This window comes from Hylaeus volcanicus, chromosome 6 (assembly GCF_026283585.1).
Source record: "Hylaeus volcanicus isolate JK05 chromosome 6, UHH_iyHylVolc1.0_haploid, whole genome shotgun sequence".
NCBI classification, from domain to species: domain Eukaryota; kingdom Metazoa; phylum Arthropoda; class Insecta; order Hymenoptera; family Colletidae; genus Hylaeus; species Hylaeus volcanicus.
In genome coordinates, this window is record NC_071981.1 from 22,991,620 (window position 1) to 23,018,491 (window position 26,872).

The 26,872-nt window shown below is 35.9% G+C and overlaps 6 protein-coding genes across 9 annotated transcripts; 2 read left to right on the forward strand and 4 right to left on the reverse strand.

The window, feature by feature from the left end:
* Positions 1-778: 778 nt before the first annotated feature.
* On the reverse strand, positions 779-3,421 carry LOC128878731 (ATP-binding cassette sub-family B member 10, mitochondrial). Its single transcript, XM_054127193.1, has 3 exons — positions 2,545-3,421; positions 1,366-2,474; positions 779-1,299 (listed from the first exon to the last, which is right to left on the reverse strand). The coding sequence occupies exons 1-3, from the start codon at positions 3,137-3,139 to the stop codon at positions 1,039-1,041; spliced, it is 1,965 nt and encodes a 654-aa protein (XP_053983168.1). The 5' UTR covers positions 3,140-3,421; the 3' UTR covers positions 779-1,038.
* A 153-nt stretch (positions 3,422-3,574) lies between these two features.
* Positions 3,575-12,618, forward strand: LOC128878728 (serine/threonine-protein kinase mTOR). Of its 2 annotated transcripts, none has more exons than XM_054127188.1 (7): positions 3,575-4,276; positions 4,348-10,627; positions 10,699-10,841; positions 10,921-11,061; positions 11,136-11,760; positions 11,836-12,019; positions 12,106-12,618. In XM_054127188.1, exons 2-7 carry the CDS (start codon positions 4,405-4,407, stop codon positions 12,119-12,121), a joined length of 7,332 nt encoding a protein of 2,443 aa, XP_053983163.1. In that variant the 5' UTR covers positions 3,575-4,276; positions 4,348-4,404; the 3' UTR covers positions 12,122-12,618. The 2 variants fall into 2 exon arrangements, with proteins under 2 accessions (XP_053983163.1, XP_053983164.1); XM_054127189.1 differs by having other exon boundaries at positions 3,633-4,276; positions 11,839-12,019.
* Positions 12,432-14,712, reverse strand: LOC128878738 (cytidine deaminase-like). 3 transcript variants are annotated; one of them, XM_054127203.1, is made up of 4 exons: positions 14,578-14,712; positions 14,321-14,422; positions 13,691-13,861; positions 12,432-13,096 (listed from the first exon to the last, which is right to left on the reverse strand). In XM_054127203.1, exons 3-4 carry the CDS (start codon positions 13,725-13,727, stop codon positions 12,687-12,689), a joined length of 447 nt encoding a protein of 148 aa, XP_053983178.1. In that variant the 5' UTR covers positions 13,728-13,861; positions 14,321-14,422; positions 14,578-14,712; the 3' UTR covers positions 12,432-12,686. The 3 variants fall into 3 exon arrangements, with proteins under 3 accessions (XP_053983178.1, XP_053983177.1, XP_053983176.1); XM_054127202.1 differs by lacking the exon at positions 14,578-14,712 and having other exon boundaries at positions 14,354-14,559; XM_054127201.1 differs by lacking the exon at positions 14,578-14,712 and having other exon boundaries at positions 14,321-14,559.
* Positions 14,713-14,796: 84 nt separating this feature from the next.
* LOC128878729 (ubiquitin conjugation factor E4 B) lies at positions 14,797-21,240 on the forward strand. Its single transcript, XM_054127190.1, has 8 exons — positions 14,797-14,935; positions 15,625-15,915; positions 15,986-16,390; positions 16,467-17,833; positions 17,919-18,066; positions 18,155-18,841; positions 18,916-19,237; positions 19,385-21,240. The coding sequence occupies exons 1-8, from the start codon at positions 14,912-14,914 to the stop codon at positions 19,447-19,449; spliced, it is 3,309 nt and encodes a 1,102-aa protein (XP_053983165.1). The 5' UTR covers positions 14,797-14,911; the 3' UTR covers positions 19,450-21,240.
* Positions 21,241-21,384: 144 nt separating this feature from the next.
* LOC128878737 (gametocyte-specific factor 1-like) lies at positions 21,385-22,883 on the reverse strand. Its single transcript, XM_054127200.1, has 4 exons — positions 22,282-22,883; positions 22,067-22,193; positions 21,814-21,982; positions 21,385-21,743 (listed from the first exon to the last, which is right to left on the reverse strand). The coding sequence occupies exons 1-4, from the start codon at positions 22,387-22,389 to the stop codon at positions 21,536-21,538; spliced, it is 612 nt and encodes a 203-aa protein (XP_053983175.1). The 5' UTR covers positions 22,390-22,883; the 3' UTR covers positions 21,385-21,535.
* A 137-nt stretch (positions 22,884-23,020) lies between these two features.
* LOC128878735 (ubiA prenyltransferase domain-containing protein 1 homolog) lies at positions 23,021-25,922 on the reverse strand. Its single transcript, XM_054127196.1, has 2 exons — positions 25,552-25,922; positions 23,021-25,086 (listed from the first exon to the last, which is right to left on the reverse strand). Exons 1-2 carry the CDS (start codon positions 25,560-25,562, stop codon positions 24,075-24,077), a joined length of 1,023 nt encoding a protein of 340 aa, XP_053983171.1. The 5' UTR covers positions 25,563-25,922; the 3' UTR covers positions 23,021-24,074.
* Positions 25,923-26,872: the final 950 nt, after the last annotated feature.

Here is a 26,872-nt window from a genome sequence, read left to right on the forward strand (position 1 = left end):
TAACAAGGATAAAAAGTTTCGGTTTTGTTTTCTAATTAGAGAATCAAATGCTACTGCTTTATTTATACCTTGCTATGTTTTCTGGTAGAGAAATAACAGTTGAATACTTATTGGATGACGAAGGTATCATAATGCCCTTTCTTTCTCACAAAGGAAAATGTATTAAACAAGCTCGTGTAATGATGTGAAAATCCGCTATTTAATTCAAACAATTCGCTTCTTACCATGTGATCGAATATACTTTTATGCAGACACGAGTCTAGTGGTAGATTACCCAGATGTAATTGTAGTAATGGGATATTAATTTAAAGACAACATAGATCGACGATATAAGATACATTGATAACTTAAAATAGCAGTGTACATTATTTTATAGGAAAATACATTAAAAATTATTACCAAAGTGGAATTATTTATAATACCTGCCTTACACCTTATCGTTAGATCGGTGAAAAATATATATACATGTACATGTACGTATGTGTGTGTATAGCTTTGTGATTTTCGTATCGAATCACAACATGTATACGTGCTATATGTGCCCCACAAATTATTTTATTACAATGAATGAGAACACTGAATGTATTTCATTCTAAATTCCGAATTTATCTGTTATCAACGACTAACGTATTTCCTGGTGGTGAGAAAAGGATAACAGAATAATAAAGTTAGCGATTATAAAAGTTATTTAAACGTACACTTTTATAGTACTACTTAAAGATTTCTTAAGAACCGACATGTGGTATCGAGGAATTATTAATAACTAAAGCATGATAGATTACAGAATAACATATTGTATTTCTGAGATTAAATTAATAAATTTATTAATTATTTATTACAATTTTTATGTGATTTTCAATGACCTTTGTACATTGGTTTTATTTAGTTACTGCTGGGTATTTTTTTTACATTGCTTATTTTAAAATCGTTAAAAAGATATAAGAATTACCTTTCACTTTACTAATATATACAAATACACACCGATAAACTTGTAACTATCAAACTTTGTTGTTTTTGTGACATATTACAATTCGAAATTTATCCAAAAGTTTGATGTTGAACTAATTTATGAAAGTAACCATTGCTTATATCCATAAGTTCTTTGTACGTTCCAGTTTCTGCTACTTGTCCTTGATTTAAAACTATAATTTTATCAGCATTTTTTATTGTACTGAGTCTGTGAGCTATGGTTACTACCGTTCGTCCTTTAATAGCTTTTTCTATAGCTTCCTGTACAAGATATTCACTTTCTGCATCTAACGCACTCGTTGCCTCGTCCAGAATTAAGATTTTTGGTTCCTAGACACAAATGATTTTAAAATGTTATTATTTTATGTACGATTATTATTCCACGAATATTTTTACCTTTATCAGCGCCCTAGCAATAGCGACTCTTTGTTTTTGTCCACCGCTGAGAGTAATGCCTCTTTCTCCAACCATTGTGTCCAAACCATCCGGCATATTTTTTGTAAATTCCAAAATGTGCGCACGTCTCGCGACGTCTTCTACATCGTATTTCGTTGAATCGTCAACTCCATACAATATATTTTCTCTTATTGTACCGCTAAAGAGTATTGGCTCCTGAGATACAACGCTGATCTGTGATTTGACCCATGTAGGATCAAGAGATCTGAGATTATGATTGTCTAAAAGTATAGATCCTGAATGGGGATCGTAAAATCTCAACAATAGCGAAGCTACCGTAGATTTTCCAGAACCCGATGAACCGACGATAGCAACTACCGTGCATTTCGGAATCTTTAGACTGAAATTTTTCAAAACCCATATACTTTCTCTTGTAGGGTAAGCAAAACTAACATTTTGAAATTCAATATCACCTGACAGTTCTTTTTCCAGGATTTTGCCACCTTCAATGGGTATTGCTGGCTGTCTTTCGACCAATTCAATTAAACGTGCATTCGCACCTAACGCTTTGTTTAATTCGCTATAAAACGAGGATAGTCCGCTTAAAGAAATTCCCACGTATGCAGCATACATTAAAAATGCGCTTAAGCTTCCAATTGTAATAGACGAGGTAGAAACCATAACTCCACCATAATACAAAACAGAGAGAATAATCACATTTCCTGAGAATCCAGTTAATCCAAAAAATATTCCTCTGTACAAACTTTCCTTATAGCAGACTTTGAGCACATCTTCTAATTGTGAATTATAATAGTTCACTTCACTTGGCTCTTTTGCAAAAGCTTTTACTGTCCTCACGTTACAGATTTTTTCTTGAGCTGTTGTATTCAGTACTGCTAAGCTGTTTTGTATGTCCATAGAAATTTTCTTTAGATGGCGGCCATAAATTACGGCTAAACCGGCAATTGGCGGTACAACGCCTAGACCGAGTATTGCTAATTTTGGCGAAGCATAGAACATCATCGATACTCCGGCAATGCTCATAACAGCAGAACGTAACCCATCCGACACGTTATTAGTTAACGCAGAACTAACAAGTTGTGTGTCTCCTAAAATTAATAAGGTAATAGTACATTGAAATAACCAGTGTACAAATGTTTTTAAAAATAAAAATATTACCTGATAGTCTACCAACAAGCTCTCCTGTACTACATTTATCAAACATTGCTACTTCTTGCCGCAGAACAGCGGAGTATAATTGTTTTCTCAAGGACTGAGTGATTCGATGTCCAGTAGTAGTCATCAAATAAACTCTGAAGAAGTTACATAGACCCCCAAAGACGAACACTCCGAATAAAATAATGCATAATCGATTGAGATTTTCTGTTATGTTTTCTTTGCTGCTTGTGTAAATAATATCAATCAGGTTTCCTAAACAAAACGGTACTGCCATTGTGACAGCAGATGAACCCAATAAGAAAATAACGGCACCGAACAATCTCCATTTTTCGGGTGCCGCTAGCATAATCAGATTTTTAAATTCTGATGGTTTTTTCGTTTTTGTTGCAGGCCGTATGGTAGGGCTTAAAACTTGCTTTTTCAATGTATTGCTTCCACAGTACCTTAACGCTGAAAATACACATGGTTTCCCGTTGATCCTGATCGATGGTGTTAAACATGTGTAAAATAACTGCTTGCTATTAATCGCTGGTCTATGGTGTTCTAATTTTTGCAGAATGATACTTTTCGTCGGTAACCTTCGGAGGAGTATCATTTTCTAACGCTAGCATGAACAAAGTAATTCACAAAACGAAAAGTCATCAGGGCTGATAGTATTTCATAATCAACAACATGAAGAGGTTGGAACAACCTTAAAAGTGAAAATAAATATAATGATGTCTTTCCATTGGAAACAGTATGTAAATATTTTCGTGCATATCGATACAATCAAACAATGATTATTTCTTTGTCATTCATCTTAATTTTGTAGTAAAATCATTTTTAATTGAGTGTGAAGGAATTGTAAATATGAATGGGAGTATTCAGCTTCTGAATTTCAGAAAGATCATCGCTCACTAAGCCGCTCAGCGAGCGGATTTTTTTCTACCAGTGGCGCCATCAGCGGCAAAACTCCCAAGTTTATAGTAAAAATAGTTCCTACCTTTTCTACAAGATGGCGCCACCGATATATTTTAATCAATTATTATTTATTTTTTATAAATGCATACTTAACACAATTCTTTGTTTTATAATATTGCATTATATCAGTTAATATGTTAAGTTTATCATTTTTATAACTAGTTATTTAATGCAGCAGTAATTATCGACTTCTTTTGTTGGTGACGCCATCTAGCACAAACGGTGAGAAATATTCTTCACTACAAACTTGGGCGTTTTCCCAGCGATGGCGTCACAGGTACAAAAAACCGCTCATAAAGCGGCTCAGTGAGCGGTGACTTTTCTGCATGCTCCCACTGTACTATCGTCGCGACCATAATCGCTTCAAATAAACGAATCAAAGCAGAGAATCTAAGAGAATCACTAAAACTGAACAGTTGCGTCTCTGCTGAATGCACTTAATGATGAGGTTATAAACTTTAAATCAACATTCGAAGGACTCATCTTAGTTTTTTTGTATTTACTCCAAATCGTCAGAATCGATGACAACGGATTAATTCGGACGTTTGTGTGTGCATTTACACAGGCACACACGCACACCCAGAACAGGACACGAACTCGTTTGACCTGTAAATAGCGAATGTATCAAAACATGAAGAGTATGTGACAGACATCGATTCATAATAATGTAACTGAAGGCACATCGAAGCTATATTCTGTAAAAAAACTAAAACAGTAATGACAATCGTGAAAATGTTGTACTATAGTACGAAGTTCGTGTAATGTCAAATAGGTATGTGAAAATTTATGCCAATTTTGTCTCCCCTAACCTTTCTCTGCATTCATGAGTTCCATTCTGTTTAGATGTTACAAAAGAAATCTTTACAACTGTAAAATTGACTCTGTGGTGAATTCTTCAAAATGTCGAGCATACTTGTGCAGCAGTTTGTCCAAAGACTTAAATCTAGAAATGAAGAGGTACGTAACAAAGCTGCGAGAGACCTGTGCCTATACGTTAAGACAGAGCTGCGGGAAGCATCACAGGAAGAAATTACAGCTTTTATGGATGAATTTAATCACCATATATTTGAAATGGTATCTGGATCAGATGTAAGCGAGAAAAAGGGAGGAATATTAGCCATAGTATGCCTTATCGGAGCTGATGTAGGCAACATTAACACCCGGACTATAAGATTTGCGAATTACTTAAGGAATTTATTACCCTCGAACGATGTGGGTGTTATGGAACTAGCTGCTAAAACTGTTGGAAAGTTAGCGCTAGTTTCGGGGACTTATACTGCAGAATATGTAGAGTTCGAGGTGAAGCGTGCCTTTGAATGGCTCGGCGGAGATAGGCACGAGGGTAAGAGACATGCCGCTGTTCTTGTTTTAAAAGAACTCGCAGTGTCCATGCCAACATATTTTTTTCAACAAGTAACACCATTCTTTGAACTTATATTTAATGCTATACGTGATTCAAAGTCTGTGATAAGAGAAGGTGCTGTAGAAGCATTACGGGCTGCTTTAGTTGTTACCGCGCAGAGAGAAACGGCAAAACAAATGCACAAGTCCCAATGGTACAAACAGTGCTATGATGAAATCGTAGCAGGTTTCGAGGAAGTTAATACGAGAGAAAGAGGAGTTAACAGAGACGACAGAATACATGGTTCATTGTTAATATTAAACGAATTACTTAGATGTAGTAATGTTCAATGGGAAAGGAATTACGAAGCCTTAATGGAACGATTAAATTGTTCGTCGCAACAGAACGAGAACGACATACTGTCGTTAATGCCACGATTAAAAACGACGATAGTATCCAAATGGTCTAGCTCTTCTCAAAATTCTTCTAATTCTCATCAAACATTGTATCCAACGCACGAATCTGCAGTTTGCCGTTGTTTGATGCAAGAGAGATTAGACGATATCTACAACGACGTAATGAATCAGAGAATGTCTAGAAATCCACACATCCAGCATGCTCTCATGATGTTATTACCAAGACTTGCAGCCTTCAATAAAGAAAAATTCACAAAAGATCACTTAAGAGAATCATTGGCATATCTTTTGATGACGTTACGTAGTAGGGAAAAGGATAGGTATGCCGCATTTACTACAATTGGATTTATAGCAGTTGCAGTAGAGGATTCGATTAATCCATATCTTCCCAAAATCATGGAAATGATTAAAAGTTTACTACCATCTAAAGAAACATCTACTAAGAAACGCAGTATTTCCTTGGAACCTGCAGTATTTGTTTGTATAACTCTACTGGGACATGCGGTAAAACATGTTATAACCGCGGATGTGAGAGATATATTAGAATCTATGTTAACAACTGGATTAAGTCCGATTCTTACAACTTCTCTTAGAGAATTAGCTCATAGCGTTCCAATGTTGAAACCAGATATATCTCAAGGACTTTTAAGAATGTTATCTCAAGTTTTGATGCAAAAGCCTTTAAGACACCCTGGCGCACCATGGACGGCAACCAGTCCAATTTCTGCACCACCTACAGAGGTGGACATTCCATCCACGGTTCTAGCATTGAAGACCCTTGGAACATTTAATTTCGATGGTAATCCGCTTCTGCAATTTGTAAAACGGTGTGCAGATCATTTCCTTACGTTCGAACAGGCAGAGGTTCGGTTAGAAGCTGTAAGAACGTGTTCGAGATTATTACGATTGGCGTTGAATCAACCAGGACGCACTGTAACTAATACCGTCTCCACCGTTTTGGGCAAATTGGTTGTCGTAGGTATCACAGACACAGATCCCGATGTGAGACTTTGGGTTTTAGCTTCCTTGGACGACTCTTTTGATATTCATCTAGCGCAAGCAGAAAACCTTTCCGCGTTATTCATCGCGATGAACGACGAAATGTTTGAAATAAGAGAATTAGCGATTCGCACAATTGGACGATTGAGTACGATGAATCCAGCTTATGTGATGCCTTCTCTGCGTAAAACGCTCATACAATTTTTAATGGAACTGGAACATTCGGGTATGGGTCGCAACAAAGAGCAAGCTGCTCGTATGTTGGATCACTTGGTCGTAAGCGCACCGAGACTCATAAGGCCGTACATGGAACCGATCTTGAAAGTTCTCGTTCCAAAGCTAAAGGAACACGAATCGAATCCTGGTGTCATTTTAGCCATACTGCGCGCTATCGGGGATCTAGCAGAAGTTAACGGTGCTGAAATGCAACAATGGATGCCCGAACTTTTATCTATACTGCTCGAAATGCTGGTCGATGCCAGTTCTCCGGAGAAAAGAGGAGTTGCTTTATGGGTTCTCGGACAACTAGTCGGGAGTACGGGACACGTTGTAAAGCCGTACATGCAATATCCTTCGTTACTAGACGTATTGATAAATTTTTTGAAAACAGAACAACAACCTATTATTCGGAGGGAAACTATAAGAGTGCTTGGATTGTTAGGTGCTTTAGACCCTTACAAACATAAGATGAATCTTGGTCAAATAGATTCGCAGCTGGATACTCTCACATCTATGGCTGATACGAAGAGCGATACCGAAAATACCCAAGACTTGACAACTAGCGAGATGTTAGTGAACATGTCTTCGTCTACTTTAGAAGAATATTATCCAGCGATAGCCATAGCAACGCTTATGAGGATCATTCGCGATCCAACGTTATCGCAACATCATACCATGGTAGTTCAAGCGGTAACTTTTATATTTAAAAGTTTAGGAATTAAATGCGTGCCATACATTTCTCAAGTGATGCCAAGTTTCCTCAATGTAGTACGTATGGCTGATGTTACTTTTCGCGAATATCTGTTTCAACAGCTGGCTATCCTTATCGCCATTGTGAAGCAGCATATCAGAAATTATTTGGACGATATATTCAATTTGATCAAAGAATTTTGGACCGTGAACAGTCCATTACAAAATACCCTGATACTTTTAGTCGAACACATCGCTGTCGCACTGGGTGCAGAATTTAAAATTTATTTACCACAATTAATGCCGCAAATATTAAGAGTCCTAACGCACGACACAAGTAAGGATAGATCAGTAACTGTGAAACTTCTTCAAGCGCTTCAGAAATTTGGGAATAACTTGGACAATTATCTTCATCTCGTGCTACCACCAATTGTGAAATTATTTCATGCCACGGATTGTCCTATAGCAGTCAATAAAGTGGCTTTAGAAACTGTTGATCATCTGGCTGATACGCTAGACTTCACAGATTTTGCATCCAGAATCGTACATCCTTTGGTGCGAACTCTAGATCAATGTCCAGAGTTACGTAGCACAGCAATGGACACGTTATGCGCGCTAATAATTCAACTAGGGAAAAAGTATCAGATCTTTATTTCGTTAGTACAAAAAATTATGACGAAACATAAGATTATTAATGCGCGTTACGACGTTCTAATCGATAAAATTTTGACAGAAACTACCGTGGCTGATGGGGAAGATTTCTTATTAATGAGACACCGGCATTCAAGAAATAAAAATCGTGATATGCCTGTAACGTCGTCGGACACAACTACGATTAAAAGATTGCACGTATCTGCTTCGAATCTTCAAAAAGCATGGACAGCGACGAGGAGAGTTTCAAAGGATGATTGGCTGGAATGGCTGAGGAGTTTGTCGATTGGTTTACTCAAGGAATCACCGTCGCCAGCGTTAAGATCTTGCTGGGCCCTTGCACAGACTTATTCCCAGTTACCTAGAGATTTATTCAACGCAGCGTTCGTTTCTTGCTGGACCGAGCTGAATGATACATACAAAGCGGAACTTATACAAACTTTGCAACAAGCGCTGATGGTTCCTGACCTTCCAGAGATAACTCAGACAATTTTAAACCTAGCAGAGTTTATGGAACATTGCGACAAGGGACCGTTGCCGTTGGACAATAAGATATTAGGCGAACGAGCAATGCACTGCAGAGCTTACGCGAAAGCTCTCCATTATAAAGAAGATGAATTTCATAAAAGCAGGAATAGTAACGTCTTCGAATCTTTGATTTCTATTAACAACAAACTTCAGCAAAAAGAAGCTGCCGAAGGTCTGTTAGAGTACGTTATGAATCAGAACAATCAACAAGATCTAAAAGTGCAAGTTCGGTGGTATGAGAAACTGCATAATTGGGATAAAGCGTTGCAACTGTACAGAGAAAGATTGGAAAGTGATCCCAACGATGTGGAATCTACTCTGGGCGAGATGCGTTGCTTGGAAGCGCTTGGGGAATGGGGACAGTTACACGATGTCGCCACCAAACAGTGGTCAGATCAAAGCGTTGAAACAAAACAAAGAATGTCTAGAATGGCAGCAGCTGCGGCATGGGGTTTAAGTCAATGGGAAAGCATGGAAAAATACGTCTCGTTAATACCGAAAGATACACAGGACGGTGCCTTCTATCGAGCTGTTTTGGCAATTCACGATGAACAGTACAATGTTGCTCATCAGCTCATCGACAGTGCTAGAGATTTGCTGGACACAGAATTAACCGCTATGGCGGGTGAAAGTTATCAGAGAGCTTACAATGCCATGGTAGAGGTTCAAAAGCTGGCAGAATTAGAAGAAGTGATACAATTTAAGCTGGTCCCAGAAAGAAGATCGACTATTAAATCTATGTGGTGGGAGAGGCTTCAGGGTGGGCAAAGAATAGTCGAAGATTGGCAAAAGATCATACAGGTCCATACATTAGTGGTTTCACCTCAGGACGATATGTACACGTGGCTGAAGTATGCGAGTCTCTGCAGAAAGAACGGTAGCTTGATGTTATGTCACAAAACGTTAGTTATGTTACTTGGATCGGATCCATCGTTGACTCCTGATCAACCTTTATCAACCACTCATCCACAAGTAACGTTTGCTTACTGCAAACATATGTGGGTCGCCAATAAACGGGAAGAGGCATACAGTCAACTCCAAAAATTTGTACAAACATCTTTGCAACCAACTACTGTATCAGCGGTGAATCAGGAAGATGAGAAACAACAAGAAGCAAGGAAAAGGTTGCTAGCCAGGTGTTATTTGAAGCTTGGAGAATGGTTAGAAGCCCTGCAGGGTATAAACGAACATTCTATACCAGCAGTGTTATCTTATTATGCCGCAGCTACGGAACACGATCCAACTTGGTACAAAGCATGGCACGCCTTCGCGTATACTAACTTTGAAACTGTTTTATTTTATAAGCACCAGCAGGGCGATTCGAACGTCGAATGTACTTCAGGCAATGGAACGCGTAGCAATCTCTCTAGTTCGCAATATATATCCAAATTCACTGTGCCAGCAGTAGAAGGATTTTTTAGGTCCATTAATCTGTCTCACGGTAATTCGTTGCAAGATACTCTTCGTTTACTAACATTGTGGTTCGATTATGGTCAATGGCCAGAAGTGTACGAGGCTATCGTCGAAGGCATCCGATTGATCGAAATTAATACTTGGCTGCAAGTGATTCCTCAACTTATAGCAAGGATAGATACGCCTAGAGCTTTGGTTGGTCGATGTATTCATCATCTCTTAATAGATATTGGAAAAACGCATCCCCAGGCTTTAGTGTACCCTTTGACCGTGGCATCGAAGAGTGCTAGCCATGCTAGGAAAACGGCTGCGAACAAAATCCTTAAGAGTATGTGCGAACACAGCCCAACTCTGGTACAACAAGCAATGATGGCCAGCGATGAATTGATCAGAGTCGCGATTCTTTGGCACGAACTCTGGCATGAAGGACTAGAAGAAGCCAGTAGATTGTACTTTGGAGAAAGAAATGTCCAAGGAATGTTTGATACATTGGAACCTCTACACGCTATGCTAGAGAGAGGTCCGCAAACTTTGAAAGAAACATCGTTCAACCAAGCTTATGGGAGAGATTTAATGGAAGCACAAGAATGGTGTCATAGATACAAACAATCGTGTAACGTCCGAGATTTAAATCAAGCCTGGGATTTATATTATCATGTCTTTAGGAGGATATCGCGGCAGTTGCCACAGTTGACTAGTTTAGAACTTCAATACGTCAGCCCAAAGTTACTCCTTTGCAGGGATTTGGAACTAGCTGTACCAGGAAGTTACAGTCCTGGACAGCCAATAGTTAGAATAGCGAGTATACATAGTTCTATGCAAGTAATAACGAGTAAACAACGACCACGAAAATTGTGTATAAAAGGTCAGCGATCTGTTGCAAATACTAAATATCTTAATATTGAAGATATAATTTCTGATGTTTTACATTTGCAGGTAGTAATGGTAAAGATTACATGTTCCTCTTGAAAGGACACGAAGATCTCAGACAAGATGAACGTGTAATGCAATTATTTGGTCTAGTCAACACTCTTCTATTGCACGATCCAGATACGTTTAGAAGAAATCTTACTATTCAAGTAAGTGTAGTAGAGAATGTTAGATTTGCAGTACTTTTGCAACGTAAAACGTATTTTAACGAATAAATTTTATATTCAGAGATACGCTGTAATTCCATTGTCTACAAATAGTGGTTTGATCGGTTGGGTCCCGCATTGTGATACATTGCACACATTAATTAGAGATTATAGAGAAAAGAAGAAAATATTACTCAACATAGAACATAAGATTATGTTACGAGTAAGTATCCGATATAACTTACACGATAAAATTTCATTTGATTGTGCGATTTAACTAAATAATTTTATTTTCAGATGGCACCAGGTTACGACCACCTTATGCTTATGCAAAAGGTTGAAGTATTTGAACACGCAGTCGAGCATACGCATGGTGACGATTTGTCACGGCTTCTTTGGTTAAAGTCACCGTCAAGCGAAGTGTGGTTTGATCGTAGGACGAACTATACGCGTTCCCTTGCCGTAATGTCTATGGTAGGGTACATTCTGGGCCTTGGAGATCGACATCCATCAAATTTGATGTTGGACCGTTTAAGCGGAAAAATACTACACATTGACTTCGGGGACTGCTTTGAAGTGGCTATGACTCGTGAGAAATTCCCAGAAAAAATACCATTCCGGTTAACTCGAATGTTGATCAACGCGATGGAAGTAACAGGAATCGAGGGCACGTACAGAAGAACTTGCGAATCGGTAATGTCGGTGTTGCACCGTAACAAAGACAGTTTAATGGCGGTGTTGGAGGCATTCGTTTACGATCCTCTTTTGAACTGGAGATTAATGGACAATGCCACGCCAAAAAGTAAAAGATCCGATGCTCAAGGGATGAGTGCCAGCAGTAATCAAGAGCATAGCGATACATTGGATTCTCTTACCGCCACATTACCAAAAAAAGGAGTACCATGTAGCGTAGAAAATGGAGGTAAATTTATTCATAGTTATTTCGATGGTTTCACGTCGGTCAGAAAATCAAAACAAAGTCAAATTTTCCTTTAAGCAGGTGACACTAATCAACCGGAAGCATTGAATAAAAAAGCTCTTGCTATCATAACAAGAGTGAGGGACAAGCTAACCGGACGTGATTTCTCTCACGAGGAATCGCTGAGCGTTCAACGTCAGGTTGACCTTCTAATTCAGCAAGCTACTAATAATGAAAACTTATGCCAATGTTATATTGGATGGTAACTCATTTTTCTTTCATATTTGTTAACTTAAGAAAAATAAACAAAGTTACTTCATTCTTTAATGACATCATATTTAATTGCAGGTGTCCTTTCTGGTAAACCGAACTTTTCCATGAAGATTTTGAACGTGTACGAACTATATGCAGTCTTGTTCCTGTCTTTGCATTTTTATTGCTAAGAAATAATTATACCCAATATCACAATATTCTAGCACTATTGTACATATATAAACTGTATTATTATATTGATTGTATATAAACTCGTGTTACTTTTGCTTTTCGGGCATAATGTATAGTAGAAAACAACGCAATTTAGAAACTGCATGATAATCAATTACAGTCATAGGTTAGTTTTTCTTTACGCGGACACGAAAAAACTGCTCAGGAAAATAAAAATACTGTAACGATAATTTTCTGTTCGGAATTGTCTCTGTATTTATTAAAACTTGTATAAAAACTGACAATTCAATTATTAGGATTATACAAATGATACACTGACATTATTATAGTTAAGTTTGTATAATGTAACACTAACTGTATTCCAATATTGAAGATAACAATTTTGTAGCAAAAAAAAACAAATCAGTATTAATTCAATATTGCATTGGATTAAAGTTTTTTTTAGAAACTAATTGTAAAAATTAGTCCCCATTTCTGGTAAATATTCAGTGCAGAATTTCATGATTGCCCAGACCAAAGGCACGAGGTAGCAGATTGCTTGCTGTAGTTCGTAATGCATTTTTCATTTCAGGATCAGACAAATAAACTGGTATATCGCCAAACTCTACTATAGCTTGTCTGCAGAAACCGCAAGGCGTAACAAAACTATCCTTTAATTTATCAGCTACAACAGCCAATGCTTTGAATTGTTTTTTTCCATCAGACACTGCTTTCACAATAGCTACTCTTTCAGCGCAAGTACCAACAGGATAGGATGCATTCTCTACATTACATCCTGCAGAAATGGTCCCATCAACGCAAAGTACTGCAGCTCCAACTTTGAATTTACTATAAGGTGAATAAGAGAATTTACGAACTGCAGCACTCTCTTTTATCAGCTCCTGAATACCTGGTTCTACAAAATATTTATGAACAGTTAGAGCTATTCCAAGATTAATAAATCTACGAAATTATGTTACAAAAAAATTATGAGAATAGAGTAATAGTGTTTCACGATGATTTGTTAAAGTGTGTACTGTAATTTTTTCAGTTAAAATGAAATAATTATTCCAGTAGTACTAAAGTATCCTATAATTTGTGATTGTAAATTACGTTTAATGCAATAGTTATAATTTAAATGTTTGTTGGTACATGGTTTCAGTACAAAAATGACATGTATACACGACCATACATTTGTGCGAACGTTATTAACACAAATGATAACGTTGATTGCTGAATACAAGTACACTTGTAATTGATTACTCGTCGAATGGACGCCATTCACGAATAAATCATAGATAGCGGTAGTTTAGGGAAAAGTAATAAAAACTAGTATGAATTAGAAAATCGAATGTTCATTCATAAAAAAGAAAAGAAAAAACATCAAGTTATGTCATCAACTGAGTGCCTATGTGAAGGCTGGTGTCAGAAATCATGTCAGACAATGGCACTGTGATAATCGACGTGGCAATGACAGCTTAGTTATGTATACATACTACATTACGTTTACCTAAGTCTGTGAAATTTACAATTTCTTCGTTACTCATCCTCGATATAAATTGTTAAACGATTGTGTTTTATATGTAGCTTGGCTAGACTACGACTAGTTAAACTCGCAAACGTAAGAATCAACGCATATACTCTCAAGTACTAGTAATAAATCTTATCAAATATTGTTAATCTGGAATTATAACATCAGTACCGTCAATGATTAACCTACGTTTATTATACGTACTACTACATTTTTTAAATTAAAGGGTGAAAGAGCAAACAAATTGATCGATACAAATGGTTTGTCATTTCTATAATTTTGATAAAAAAATTGGGGTTAAAATATCGTAAAGATTGAATTAATTCAAATAATATTCGAATATCGTGTCGGTAAAGTACCATGATCGACTAAAAACAAATACCGTATTACCTTCTGCTTGATTATTTAAAAAAAAAAGTATCTAAAAATCGTTGAAAGTAGATATAAATAAAGGAACTAAAGGAGAAGAGTTCGATATACGCAGAGTTAATAAAACTACATATTACTTTGCAAAGACAAAATTTTAATTTTAATTTTAAATTTTATTTGCTACGATTTTTTATTTGAATTTTGCCACCAATTTCAGGGTAGTTCATGAGCTACACTCACAGGTGGCGCTGAAACTCTTGTACTATATTTTACCATTGGCTTCTCCTCTTCCCTATACTCTTTGCTCCCAGTATGTGGTTCACATCCATAAAGAAATGATCCCTGTAAAGTCAAACGACTTGTTCCCGACTATCTATATACTTTTAAAATAAAATATAATTTTTCGTGGTCAAACAATTCTGCGAACACCAAAGTCTCGTGCGCGATTTCGTCGAATAATCCCCTGGTTAAATGGTACGCGACTGGACGCGACTTACATGTAATTTCGTCAAGGTAGTTATCGTTATCGATGCAAGAGAGCGTTCCGATGCGTGTTAGTTGCTCAGCTGTTTTGAAGAATCGACGCAGCCTGGCAGCGATCAGTGATGATCAGTGATTGTCCGTAACGCGGCGTGGAATCGCTGCTTTCACGTCCAAACGCAAACAGATGTGGAGTGACTGTCCAAATTTTTGACATATCTCGTCCAGGATACTCCGAAAACAGCAAACACCATTTTTCATCGGTATTTCTGTGACGCAGCGAACGTGAGTGGTTTCTGGGCGATCGGTGTCAGAGGTTAGAGAGACTGAAAAGGAAAACAAGGAATCGCCATGAGCGAGTTAAGCCAAGAGGAAGTGAGTACCCAGTGCACCGTTTTCAATCATTGCTCGATAACGACTCCGTTTTCTTATTATCGTTGGCCTCGTTTTCTGGCTACGCTTTTCTTTCGACTCGTACGTCGCTAGCGACGATAACCAGAGCGTCTACCTGACGATGACAGAGAGACAACACAATAAAAAAAAACGTCCTCGTTTAACGACAGCAGGATTAATCGTAAATTAATCGTCGTTTCACCGAGGCATCGTAGTTAAAATAATTATGTAACAACAATGGATTAAAGCTGTTTTTATGCTGTAACATCTGATCTTCATGAGATGGTTTCTTTGTTACTGACTGCTACAGTAACTATCTTTTTGTGACATAAACAAAAACTTTGTATCATAGTTTTGAACACTGTCAATGTATCTTGTGTTTTGTATACCACAAATGCATTCGAAAGTGATTTATCTCCATTAAGAGTGCATTGTTATTCTTGTTCTTATTCTTTGTGTCCTTTGTCTCTGTTATAAATATAGCAAGGTTTCATTCGAATGTTCCAAAGTTTATCTTGATGTTTGAGTTATTTAATATTTTCCTGTTTAGTATTTATGTTAATTAATTTTTATACTCTGGTTTCTAAGCCAAGATTATTATTCTGAAACTATAAATCACTGAAAAGGTCTCTGAATGAAACATTTAAAAAATGAATGTATGCTAATTATAGGTAAGAAGAAGGCGAATGGTCCGTTTAGCAGGCCTGAATTGCTTTACTGTGACCAGTATTTTAGGTCCGAATACTGGTCCAGTTTCTCCAAGCACACCAGGTCCATCGAGAGCATTTTCTGGACAAATAATATCTCCATCGAAACAGCAGCAATTTCAAAGTCCTGAAATGCAGATGGAAGTAGAAGAAAACAATGATAAGCAATGTACTTCTGGGGTAGATGTAGACTCAGGAATTGAAAATATGGAAGTCGAAGAGTCGGATAGAAAAGATTCAAAATCCAGATCACGTGTAAGTAACACAGATAATTTTACAAATAGAGATGTAGTTAGCATTATCATAATTGCAATTTACATTTCAGACTACAAGTTCTAGCACAGAGGTAACTATAGAACAAATACATTCTGTGGTGTCACGTGTACTATGCATATCATGGAAAGAACCGACAGAGGGTACCATATTCCTACCACAAACTGCGTCGTATACATCGACGCAAAAGCTTGTTGATGCTCCCGCAATTATCAATCAAGCGTTAATGGAAATTCTGTGCATGTTCACAAAAGGTGATAATCCTTTAAAACACATATATGTAGAGACGTCATCGGATCGGGAGGATAGTCCTATTAGGCAAGCCTGTCTTTCATTGAGCCCATTCGCGTTATTTTGCCGTTGTAGTATTTGTTGTGAAACGTCGCATCCTAAGAGTCTCATCTATTTACTAGACTGTTATTCAAGAGTCGCAGTTGAAGAACGAAATCACCCAAAGGTATAACTGATATTACTTTTTAATGAAATCACTTATTCCGGTACACGATATTACATTACGTTCTCTTTGTAAATAGAAATCAAGTACACCGCCACTCTCCGATATACTAGCTGTGTTGAGAGCACAGTGTGTTCAATACTCCAGTCTTGTACTGCAAGGCCTGATCGGCATTAATCAGTCCTCGATGCCGCATCATTTGTCCATGCCGCCACTTCTATATCCAATACTATCGCAGAGTCTACCTCGGGGTTATTTACACGAACTAGTGGCGAGAACACACACGAATCTAGCAGTATTCAATAAAATTTTTACTCCGCTGTTACAAGGTTTATATCTTTCGATGCAACAAGTCAGTTTGGTCGGAAACACGCATCGAATGCCGATCGAAGCATTGGAAGAGTTAATAGAAATTCGTTGTGGCCCGACCAGTAACATACGGCCGATCTGCCGTTTAATTACTCATCAAATTCAATTTTTGCCCGATATTATGACGTCAGCAGCTGGTAGAGAGCTTACAATAACATCTTATCTGGGTCCTTTCCTGTCAGTTTCTGTGTTCGCTGAGGATCAACCGGATGTGGTTGAAAAATTCTTTAGCGGCAATCCATTCGTCTATAAGTCGATGAATTTAACGTTGCAACAAGAGTTGGAAAGTACTAGAACGTCGCTTCACAAAATGCTGCACGCGATACTCGCGAATAGTAACTGCCGTGACGCTATGTTAACGTACTTGTCGACCTTGCTACGTCACAACGAGAAACGTGCTCAAATACAAACAGAAGAGTTCTCTCTCGCTGGAGACGGATTTATGTTGAATCTATTGTCAGTTCTACAAATGCTTTCTGTGAAAATCAAATTAGACACAATCGATCCGTTATATCCGTTTCATCCGTCGAGTTTCGTTGAAATTAAAAACGAGACGAGACTGAAACTTACGTCCCACGAAGTCGCCGAATGGTTGAAATACTTGGAAAGGACGCACAAGTGGGTCGAAGCAAAGTTTCCGACGCAATGTTGGTTCCTCACCCTGCATTGCCACCATATAGCGTTGTTACCAGCTCTACAAAAATACAGGAGAAAGCTGAGGAATTTACGCGATACCCAGAAAATGCTTGACGAGTTACAAGCCACCGAACCGCAATGGAAAGACACACCTTTCGCAGAACGCAATAAAGACTTAATAAAACGTTGCAAAGAGCAATTGAAACAACTTGGTAAATCCAAGTCTTGTACAGACGTTGGATTAATCGATCCTGTATTATTGAGGAGATGTTTGCATTTTTACATTTCCGTAGCGGAAGTTCTGTTGAGTCTGTTAACTCAAACTCCACCAGGGAATCCTCTTCCAGAACTTCCTTTAATGCACGAAATCCCACAAAAGTTTACAGCGCTACCAGAATGGTATGTCGAAGATATTGCCGAATTTTTATCGTTTACTCTTCAGTAAGTATTATTTTATAGTATTCTCGCAACATGGAACGAAGATTACCATTATATATACGATCACTGTATTCGATATTATTTATAGATTTAGTCCAGGCGTAGTAACAAGTAACATGGATAATTCACTTATTACATGGTTACTTGTTGTAGTATGTACCCCGCATTGTATACGAAATCCATATTTAATAGCAAAAATTATCGAAGTGCTGTTTGTGATAAATCCGAGTGTTCAGGTAATTTTCATCTATACAATATATATAAAAAAAAGAGCATTCCAGTTAATTTGTAACATAATCGTTGAAATATTATTATTTGTTTCAGGGACAAACTGAATCGCTACACGACCAAGTAATGGCACATCCTATATCGAAAACGTTATTGGCGTCGTACCTTATGAAGTTCTATACCGATGTTGAAACGACTGGCTCTAGTTCCGAATTTTATGATAAATTTTCTATTCGTTATCACATTAGTTTAATATTAAAATCTATGTGGGACAGCCCAGTACATCGGGAGTCGATCATTAATGAGAGCAATAATGGCAAGCAATTCGTGAAGTTCATTAACATGTTAATGAACGACACTACCTTTTTACTCGACGAAAGTTTAGAGGCGTTGAAACGTATTCACGAAATACAAGAACTGATGTCTGATCTTAGAGCGTGGGCAAGGCTATCGAACGAACAGCAACATTCGCGGATGAGGCAATTAGCGGCAGACGAAAGACAAGCCAGGTCGTATCTCACTCTGGCCAAGGAGACTGTTGCCATGTTTCATTATTTAACAGTCGATATCACGGAACCATTTCTGCGGCCAGAGTTGGTGGGAAGGTTGTGTGCCATGTTAAACTTTAATTTACAACAGTTGTGCGGTCCTAAATGCAAAAATCTAAAAGTACGAGAACCACACAAGTACGGATGGGAACCTAGAGCTTTACTTAGTCAATTGGTCGACATATATTTACATCTTGATTGCGATAACTTTGCGGCCGCTGTGGCCAGTGATGAAGTAAGTTCGCGATCACGCTAACGGGTACGTTAAATAATGGATCTTCCTTGCTCTAATAAACGCCGTAATTGCAGCGCTCATTTTGCAAGGAATTATTTACGGACGCAGCGAATAGGCTAGAGAGGTCAGTGATCAAGACTACGACAGAGATCGAAAGATTTATAGCGCTCGCGGAACGTGCTGCGGTCATTGCTAGAGATAATCGTGCACGCGACGAAGATTACGGTGATGCGCCTGAAGAATTTCGAGATCCACTTATGGATACCCTCATGGAAGATCCTGTCAAACTTCCGTCTGGTATCGTCATGGATAAAGCAGTCATTATTAGACATCTCCTTAACAGTTCCACAGATCCTTTCAGTCGACAACCTCTCAGTGAAGATATGCTTACGCCAAGTGAGTAAAATATTTATCGATAAGGTAAAATGTCAAAAACCATTTGGGACGTGCTGTAAACCAATTGAATTCACGCGACCATTAGAAAGTTAATAACGGACAAGTATATTTTTTACTTCTACAATTATAAATTGTTATTATTTTCAGTGCTCGATTTAAAAGAAAGGATATCGATGTGGAAACAACAAAAGAAAAAGTCCACAAATATATAAATTGTGATTCCAATTGCGACATCGACTTCACGGAAACATCACGATATCACGTAGCTGATGTTGTACTACACGATACATTTCGCAAGCTCTTAGATGTATCATTCTCGTGTGGTAAATGAATATAGTGCAATGATCTCGCTATTGTGCAAATATTGCGCTCAATAAATTTACGGTTTTTATACATTAAAACGTTAAACAGACTGCAGCTAGGTAACTGCCAACCATTACTCCAAGAATAATACTTTTAAAAGAACTTGTAAATAACTGCTGGCTGACACGTCAGCGCCCAGAGAAATTAAAATCTTATCCACAAACTTAGCACTTGTTCCTTTGTACGTACTGGTGCATGTGGCTGCGGGTAAAAGTTGAAAACATATCCCGCGTTCAATTTTCAAAAAAACAAATAACTAAGTTAAAATGGCATAGAATTAGGACATTTCCGTTCATCTCCGTCTTCTATCCAGAATTCGGTATTTATGAACAAGAAGCAACATTATTTGATGCAAAATTTACCCATAAGGTTTGTATGAAATATTTCGAGAGAAAGTTGTTATTGAAGTCTCGTTTTAGGTGTTAACATGTAACGTGTTGCACGTGTGAGAGAAAATCATTTACAGCAATTACGGCCCATTTTAAAGATCTACATGGTAAATGTATCATGCATATTCGTTCAATAAATTTCATGAACAAAGATACATACATGTATCTATGTACATATATAGCAATGTGTTATTCGGAACTGTTCCATCCAATTAAGTATTTTTTTTCTTTGTGCCGCGTGTAATTTTTTAAATAATTCTTTCTCGAATCTGATACAATAAATTCATACCCTTTTTTTCTTATTATTACAAATTAAAGTGCTTATTCGCTTAAACTATATTCTTTTTCTGTGTGTTCATAATTTTCGAAGTCGTAAGGAATATCATTCGTACAGTCGTTTGATATTTTGGAAGAGAGTTGATATTTAAATATGCAAAAATATATTATGTATCAATGGTTATTTATATCACTGTCAAGATATGTCATTCATCAAACATAAGTAAATTTCTGACATTCCAAAAATTTGAAGAGTAATATTGGACGTTTAAAAGTATGTTTATATTCATTAACTTTACACTGTTTTTATATCGATTTAAAGTCTTTTTTGTATGTTGCATTTACAAAATTATATTTTTACGTTCAACTTAAATTTATTAATCATTAACATGAAATAAATTGATCATTGAATAATGTCAAACACCACTGCAATTTTTAAGACATTAGAATACATTTTAATGTAGTTGTAAATATGAATTACAAGATATTTCGCATCATATAATGTGGAATTAAAATTGCCTGTTGCAATTTGTTGAAATAAACAAATTATCATTCGGAATTGTAACAAATCATACGCATTATTGCATTGTTATCGATAATTTTTGTAGGTATAAATTTAAAATTTCTACGATCTACAATATGACTTTCACTGTTATTCACAGACTGGAGGTATATATTATTTGTTATCTTTTTATTTTACGCATTATAATCGAAAGGTTTGATGTTTAGTTATATTCTCAATGTATCAATGTTTTTATTATGTAACGATAACTTTCAATTTGTCATATAGAGAAATTAAACGAGGCATTCAATATAATTGACGATTAAGTACTGAAAAAAGAACAGCCACTGCAATCCCATATTTGTAAATAATTTTAGTTTTCTCATGTACTACTAATATTTGTAACAACATTTTATGTAATGTCAAAGAAACTAAGAATAACTCATCTTTTGGAAAATTCTTCGCATCATGTTTGTAAATATTAAGATCAATGTAAATTACTAAAATAAAAAGATTTACAAAATTAAACAATTTTTAATAAAATAGGTTTAAGTAACTGATATTACGAACATATATAAACAGAATTACGCATTATTTGTAAATGGTACAGAAAAATATATCTTTAAAACAATATTTGGTCTCTCTTTTATTATCTTTATAAAAAGTATAAAAGTTTGTATTTTTTTAAATGACAAATGTAACATTTTAGTCTGATGTCAAACATGAAACATGTACATGTAGTTTAATTAGGACCACTGTAGTAATTAGTTAGTCAGTATTTGCTGGTCTTCCTCTACCTTGTCCAATTAATCTCAATCGATTTTCGTTCTGAATAATTTTGCCTCTTCCAATTCCCATTGAACTGATTACCGACTCCAAATCTTCAACGTATGAATCTTCGTTTGCTTCTCTTAACATAGCTTCTGAAAAGCCTCGAGGAGATCTTAGCTTTTCTTTAACAATATTCTTTCTTACACTGAAATCATACAATGATGTAATCAAAATGAAAATTAGTTTGTAATAAAGAATATGAAATTCATTATTACTTTGAATCCAAGTTTTCTTCAGGTGTTTCTGTATTATTATCCGAAATAGATTCATAGTCTGTTAAGAATTTTGAATTCTCATCTTCTTCATCCCAATTTTCTGTACAATCTATTACACTTGAAACTTCTGATTGGAATACAAAGTTTATTGAGCCATGTTTTTTTGGTTCTGAAAAAAAAATATTTTAATATAATTACGATTAAAGTAATTGAAAGTATAAAATTAGAAACGAAATATAAAATTAACAAAAACCTGAGTAAATTTCAGATTGTAATACACTACGTGCAGGACACGTAATAATATGTTCTTCCAATTCATGTTTGAATAAACGATGAGTTGCATTATATGGGCACAGAATTTTGTAATGCTCTGGATATTGCTACAACAAAGGTATAATTAGTTAATTAATTCTTGTACGTACATTCTAACGATGTTTATGTATAATTATTTTGCGAAAATTGTCTTACTTTTTCACATTTTACAATGTGCTTTTGAAGACGAGACTTTGAAATTAGATGATTTTTATTATAAGGACATATTACAACCGGGTCAAGTAACTTAAGACACGTATACATTTTGTTATTAAACAAAAAACAACTGAAAAATATAAGTACTGCAAGATTTAATCGAGAACTTTGTTTATAGTAGCCGGTAACACCACGGACACGTGGGTAACACAAGTGCCCAACTCAATACATTAATGTCAGCTGAACGGGCAGTACTGTAGTTATAGTCAATGATGCGTTTATTTTTATTTGGAACAACTAAGGGCATTAGTTTTATTATGATCGCATTAGATACTTTACTGACGATAAAACCAGTGCGCATGCGCGACTGCAAGCAGAATCTGGCATCACAGCCATAACACAAAAATCACAAACAAAAAAATAATCGACATTATAATTTTCGATACATCGATCGACATCGATTTTATTACGTGCATCAATAACAATCAATAATCCCGATCAATCACGGTTATGTTCGTTTGTTATTTTTGTTGGATTGTAAAACTTAAATTTTTTCAACAAAATAGACATTTATGAATTCTACGAAATCAAAATATCTTTACTCGCCTACATTGCATGATTTCTTTAAAGGATTCATCTTGAAATAAAATTATGTTAAGATATGCAACTTTGTTTTCTACCCAAGAAAATTTACAATGAATATTTTATTACAAATAGGAAATAAAAATTAAAATCTAAATTGATAAAAAAAATTATTTATTAAATCATTCCGTAAAAACTTATTTTTCCTTCCGCGATGAAGTATAAAGGTACACATTTTGTTTTTGTCATAATTACATATTCTACACATCTATTTAGGTTTAGCATTTTTTTTTTGTAAATAATCACATTATATATACTTTAGAGGATTAATTTCGGTGCATTAAATCTGCATCATCTGTTCTGTATTTAAAAGTACAATATATCTTCTTGTACATAATAAATCAAATAAAATTATTTAAATTAAGTTCATATTTATTAGTTTTAAATAATATTCACTAACCTAATCACATCCTACACTTTAAACAAAAATTTAACACAATAACAGATTTTGTAATTGTAGTTGAAAATAAATCAACAGTTTAATGTCATTGCTGCATTACAAAATTATCTTCTGTATTACCAAATGACAACACAGTACGGGATTGCATGATTACTGATACAGCATATGAATTTATTGTCATATCAAATGTGGAAACATCGGTGTTAAGTTCTGTTTTAAAATTACAAAACTTTGAGGATATGCATAAGGTCTTATTGTTTAGTATTCTAAACAATGAGATAAATTATATAGAAACATAAATATTTAAATAATTATGTTTAAATTCACATTTTCACACTTGTTTTAGGTGCGAGAATATTATGCTTATTACACACATCAGAGAAGGTACATCAAATTCTAAATAATGTAATCAGTTTGTACATATTAAAGATCAGCGCATTGCTAGAAAGTCATCTCTAAATGTTTACTGCATTACAAAAATTGATAATGTAATACAATAACTGGAAAATAAATTTCATAATGTACATGGTAATGCTTGGGAAAAGAAAGCACTAAAAATTACTTTCTTGCAATGCAGAAAGCAAATCTGAATAATCCGATAATTGCGTAACGAACGATCCGTATCAACCCAGAGAGTAATGAAAGTAGATAAATTTATTTAAGATTACGCGTTAGATCGGCTATCAGCTGCCCGTATAATTGCTCGAACGTTCAAGTTCTCTTTCGCATAATGATACAAGACCTATGTATATTACAGATAAGGAAGAGGATCCACAAGTAAACAAGCAACAACATACAAAATGCCTAGAAACATATTTAATTTAGCTGTTTGTTTAGGCACACTCTGAATCGTATGAGGGGTTCGGAATTGCTTTTCTATTTTGAAGGCAGTTGGCAAGGTAACCACCGGTAACAGAAACCAAACGGAATACCTTAGTGCAAGCACCACAAGTGTTATATATGGTGTGAATAATAAAAAAGCATACAAAACATGAGATACAGTGTGACCTATTAAAATAGCTAGAGTTACTATTCCAGCTTTTTTGTCACTTTCTAAATCTCGTGTGTTGTTACTATGTAGAATAGCCTCTGTATTTAATGCAAGAGGTATAGCATAGTATATTGTACCTAATTCAATATATCCAGTCTGAGCCATGAATGCAAATAAAACAGAAATTGGACCAAATATAACTAAAATAAGAACATCACCTAATGCAATATATTTAAATCCTATTCCCCCTGTATAAAGAAATGACGAGGATAAACCTCCGAAGTACACGAGTGCGAGAAGCTCCATTTTTGCAGGAGATATAGTAGTCAATAAAACGAAACCCAAACATCCTGCGGCATACAACAATGCACCTAATGAAACTAATTCATCTTTCGACAAAAGTTGATCCACTAATATTCTGTCGTCACTTTTTCGGCTATCTACTCCTTTTATGTAATCGAAGTATGTATTTACTACATTACCAGCCCCATGTACACAAAACACTGTGTATAATGTGAGAATGAAAGATATCCAACTGAAGTTGGCCAATCCTGTTAACCGATAAGCAAGCGCAGATCCGAGAAGCGTTGGCATTAACGAAGCGCTTAGGGACCACGGTCGTACAGCTAAGAAGTACGAAGATAACTTCATTAATGGAGAATTCAATGTCGATGATGTTTTGGGTGAACAACTTGCATTGTTTGACATTGATTTTCTTTCAATTTCCTTCGTTGAAATCCGAATACCATTGGACACCATATTTTTTTCTAAGCTACAAAAACAAATACATAATTCATTATTTTACATCATATACAAAAAAGTTATTAGAATCATTTGCAATAACGATTTGTCATGACGATTTTGTAGAATGTTTTCAATTTTAATGTGCAAAATAAATACTACATATGTTTTTATAGACATTAATCGGACTTATATAAGAGAGAAGAAAACCTGTTCACATGATTTTTCCATCGATACATTTTAAGAGATACTGTATGAAACCAGATATTAACATTGTTGATATGTTAATATTAGTAACTTAAATTACTACTATGTTCAACTTATTGTAAAAATTACGAAAATTGATGCATTTGAAAGCTAAACAATAATATTTTGAACAAGGAAATTTTCTCTTATCATAAAAGTTATTAACACCATATTATTATAAGCGGTAATCGAACAATTAAAAACAACTTTATTTCCTGATGTAAATATTGTATTGTCAAAATGAACTTACCTACTATTCATCAGAACGAGAGAAAGTTAGGTTAGAATTTCAATCATAATGAAAACTTTTTGATTCCTTAAACGAAACAATTTTCACATAGTTAACATTTGAACTTCGCGTTCGAAGAAGAATTCGGTTCCTCTTCTTGTATACGTTTCATGTAACGATGACGTGTTTTCATTAATTTGCACGTGGCGCTCTCTGAAACATTTCCTTTTTTCTGTATTAGTCAACAGTATTGTCAGTGATTTTCACTTTCTCATGAAAAATTCGAAAATTTCTAATTTATTTTCCATCTTCCGAACTTTTCAACTCGCGAATGATTATATATTACACATAATCGTTTACTGTATTTTTGATAATTCTTTTAGTCTTTTAATTTTTCGGGTAATTCAGGTATTCTTAAATGCTTAAGCAGGAACGATCGTGCCGAAATATTTGTATTCTATTCAAACTACTGAAGTTATCGTAATCTACTTTCTCTGATATTTTTATGTCAAGTGTCTCATACTTTCATAAATTTGTCTGTACTAGTTGTACGGAATAATAAATTCTAAACGATTCGAATCAATTCGATCGTTTCTACAGTAGAAATTAAATGTTCATGATACCATTTCCTCGGTGAACCGAAAAAACAATATTCTATTCATATTGAGAACAATTCAAAGATTTATTTTGTATCTCGCGACAACGTATTGGTTGAATTCCAGGTGTCACAAGGAGTCACGGATTTAGGCGTGTAAGGAGAAAGTCACCAGTTCCGGCTATCCTCCCCACCGCGCAGCTGTCAAACGCCATTCCTCGTGGAAGACCAAGAAGTGTATTTAGAAAAAGAACACTATAGATGGCTAACTAGATAGAATTCACCCTATACAGGGTGTCTCAAAAATGTTGTAACACATTGAAAGAGGTGGTTCGGGAGGTGATTTGAAACAACTTTTTCCTTAGCGAAAATGTTGTCCGAGGCTTCGTTGAGGAGATATTAACGGAAAACACTGACCAATCAAAGCGCGTGTATACCATTGGAGCGGCCGCGGTAGCGTATGAGCGCTGCCGCCTAGCGCGTAGCCTACGCTAGCTTTTCGCTAAGGAAAATGTTGTTTCAAATCACCTCCCGAACCACGTCTTTCAAGGTGTTACAACATTTTTGAGACACCCTGTATATTACTATATCGAACATGTAATGTCACCAGAATTTTTCCTAGTTAGGGAGATGGCGTTCCCAACCAGGGAATTTTCCTAGAGGGATTCTAGGAACAAACGAATAGGGACTCCAGAGCTCCAGCGTCCTAGTGGCTTTCATAGAGATGAACCTTATGTATATAGGGAC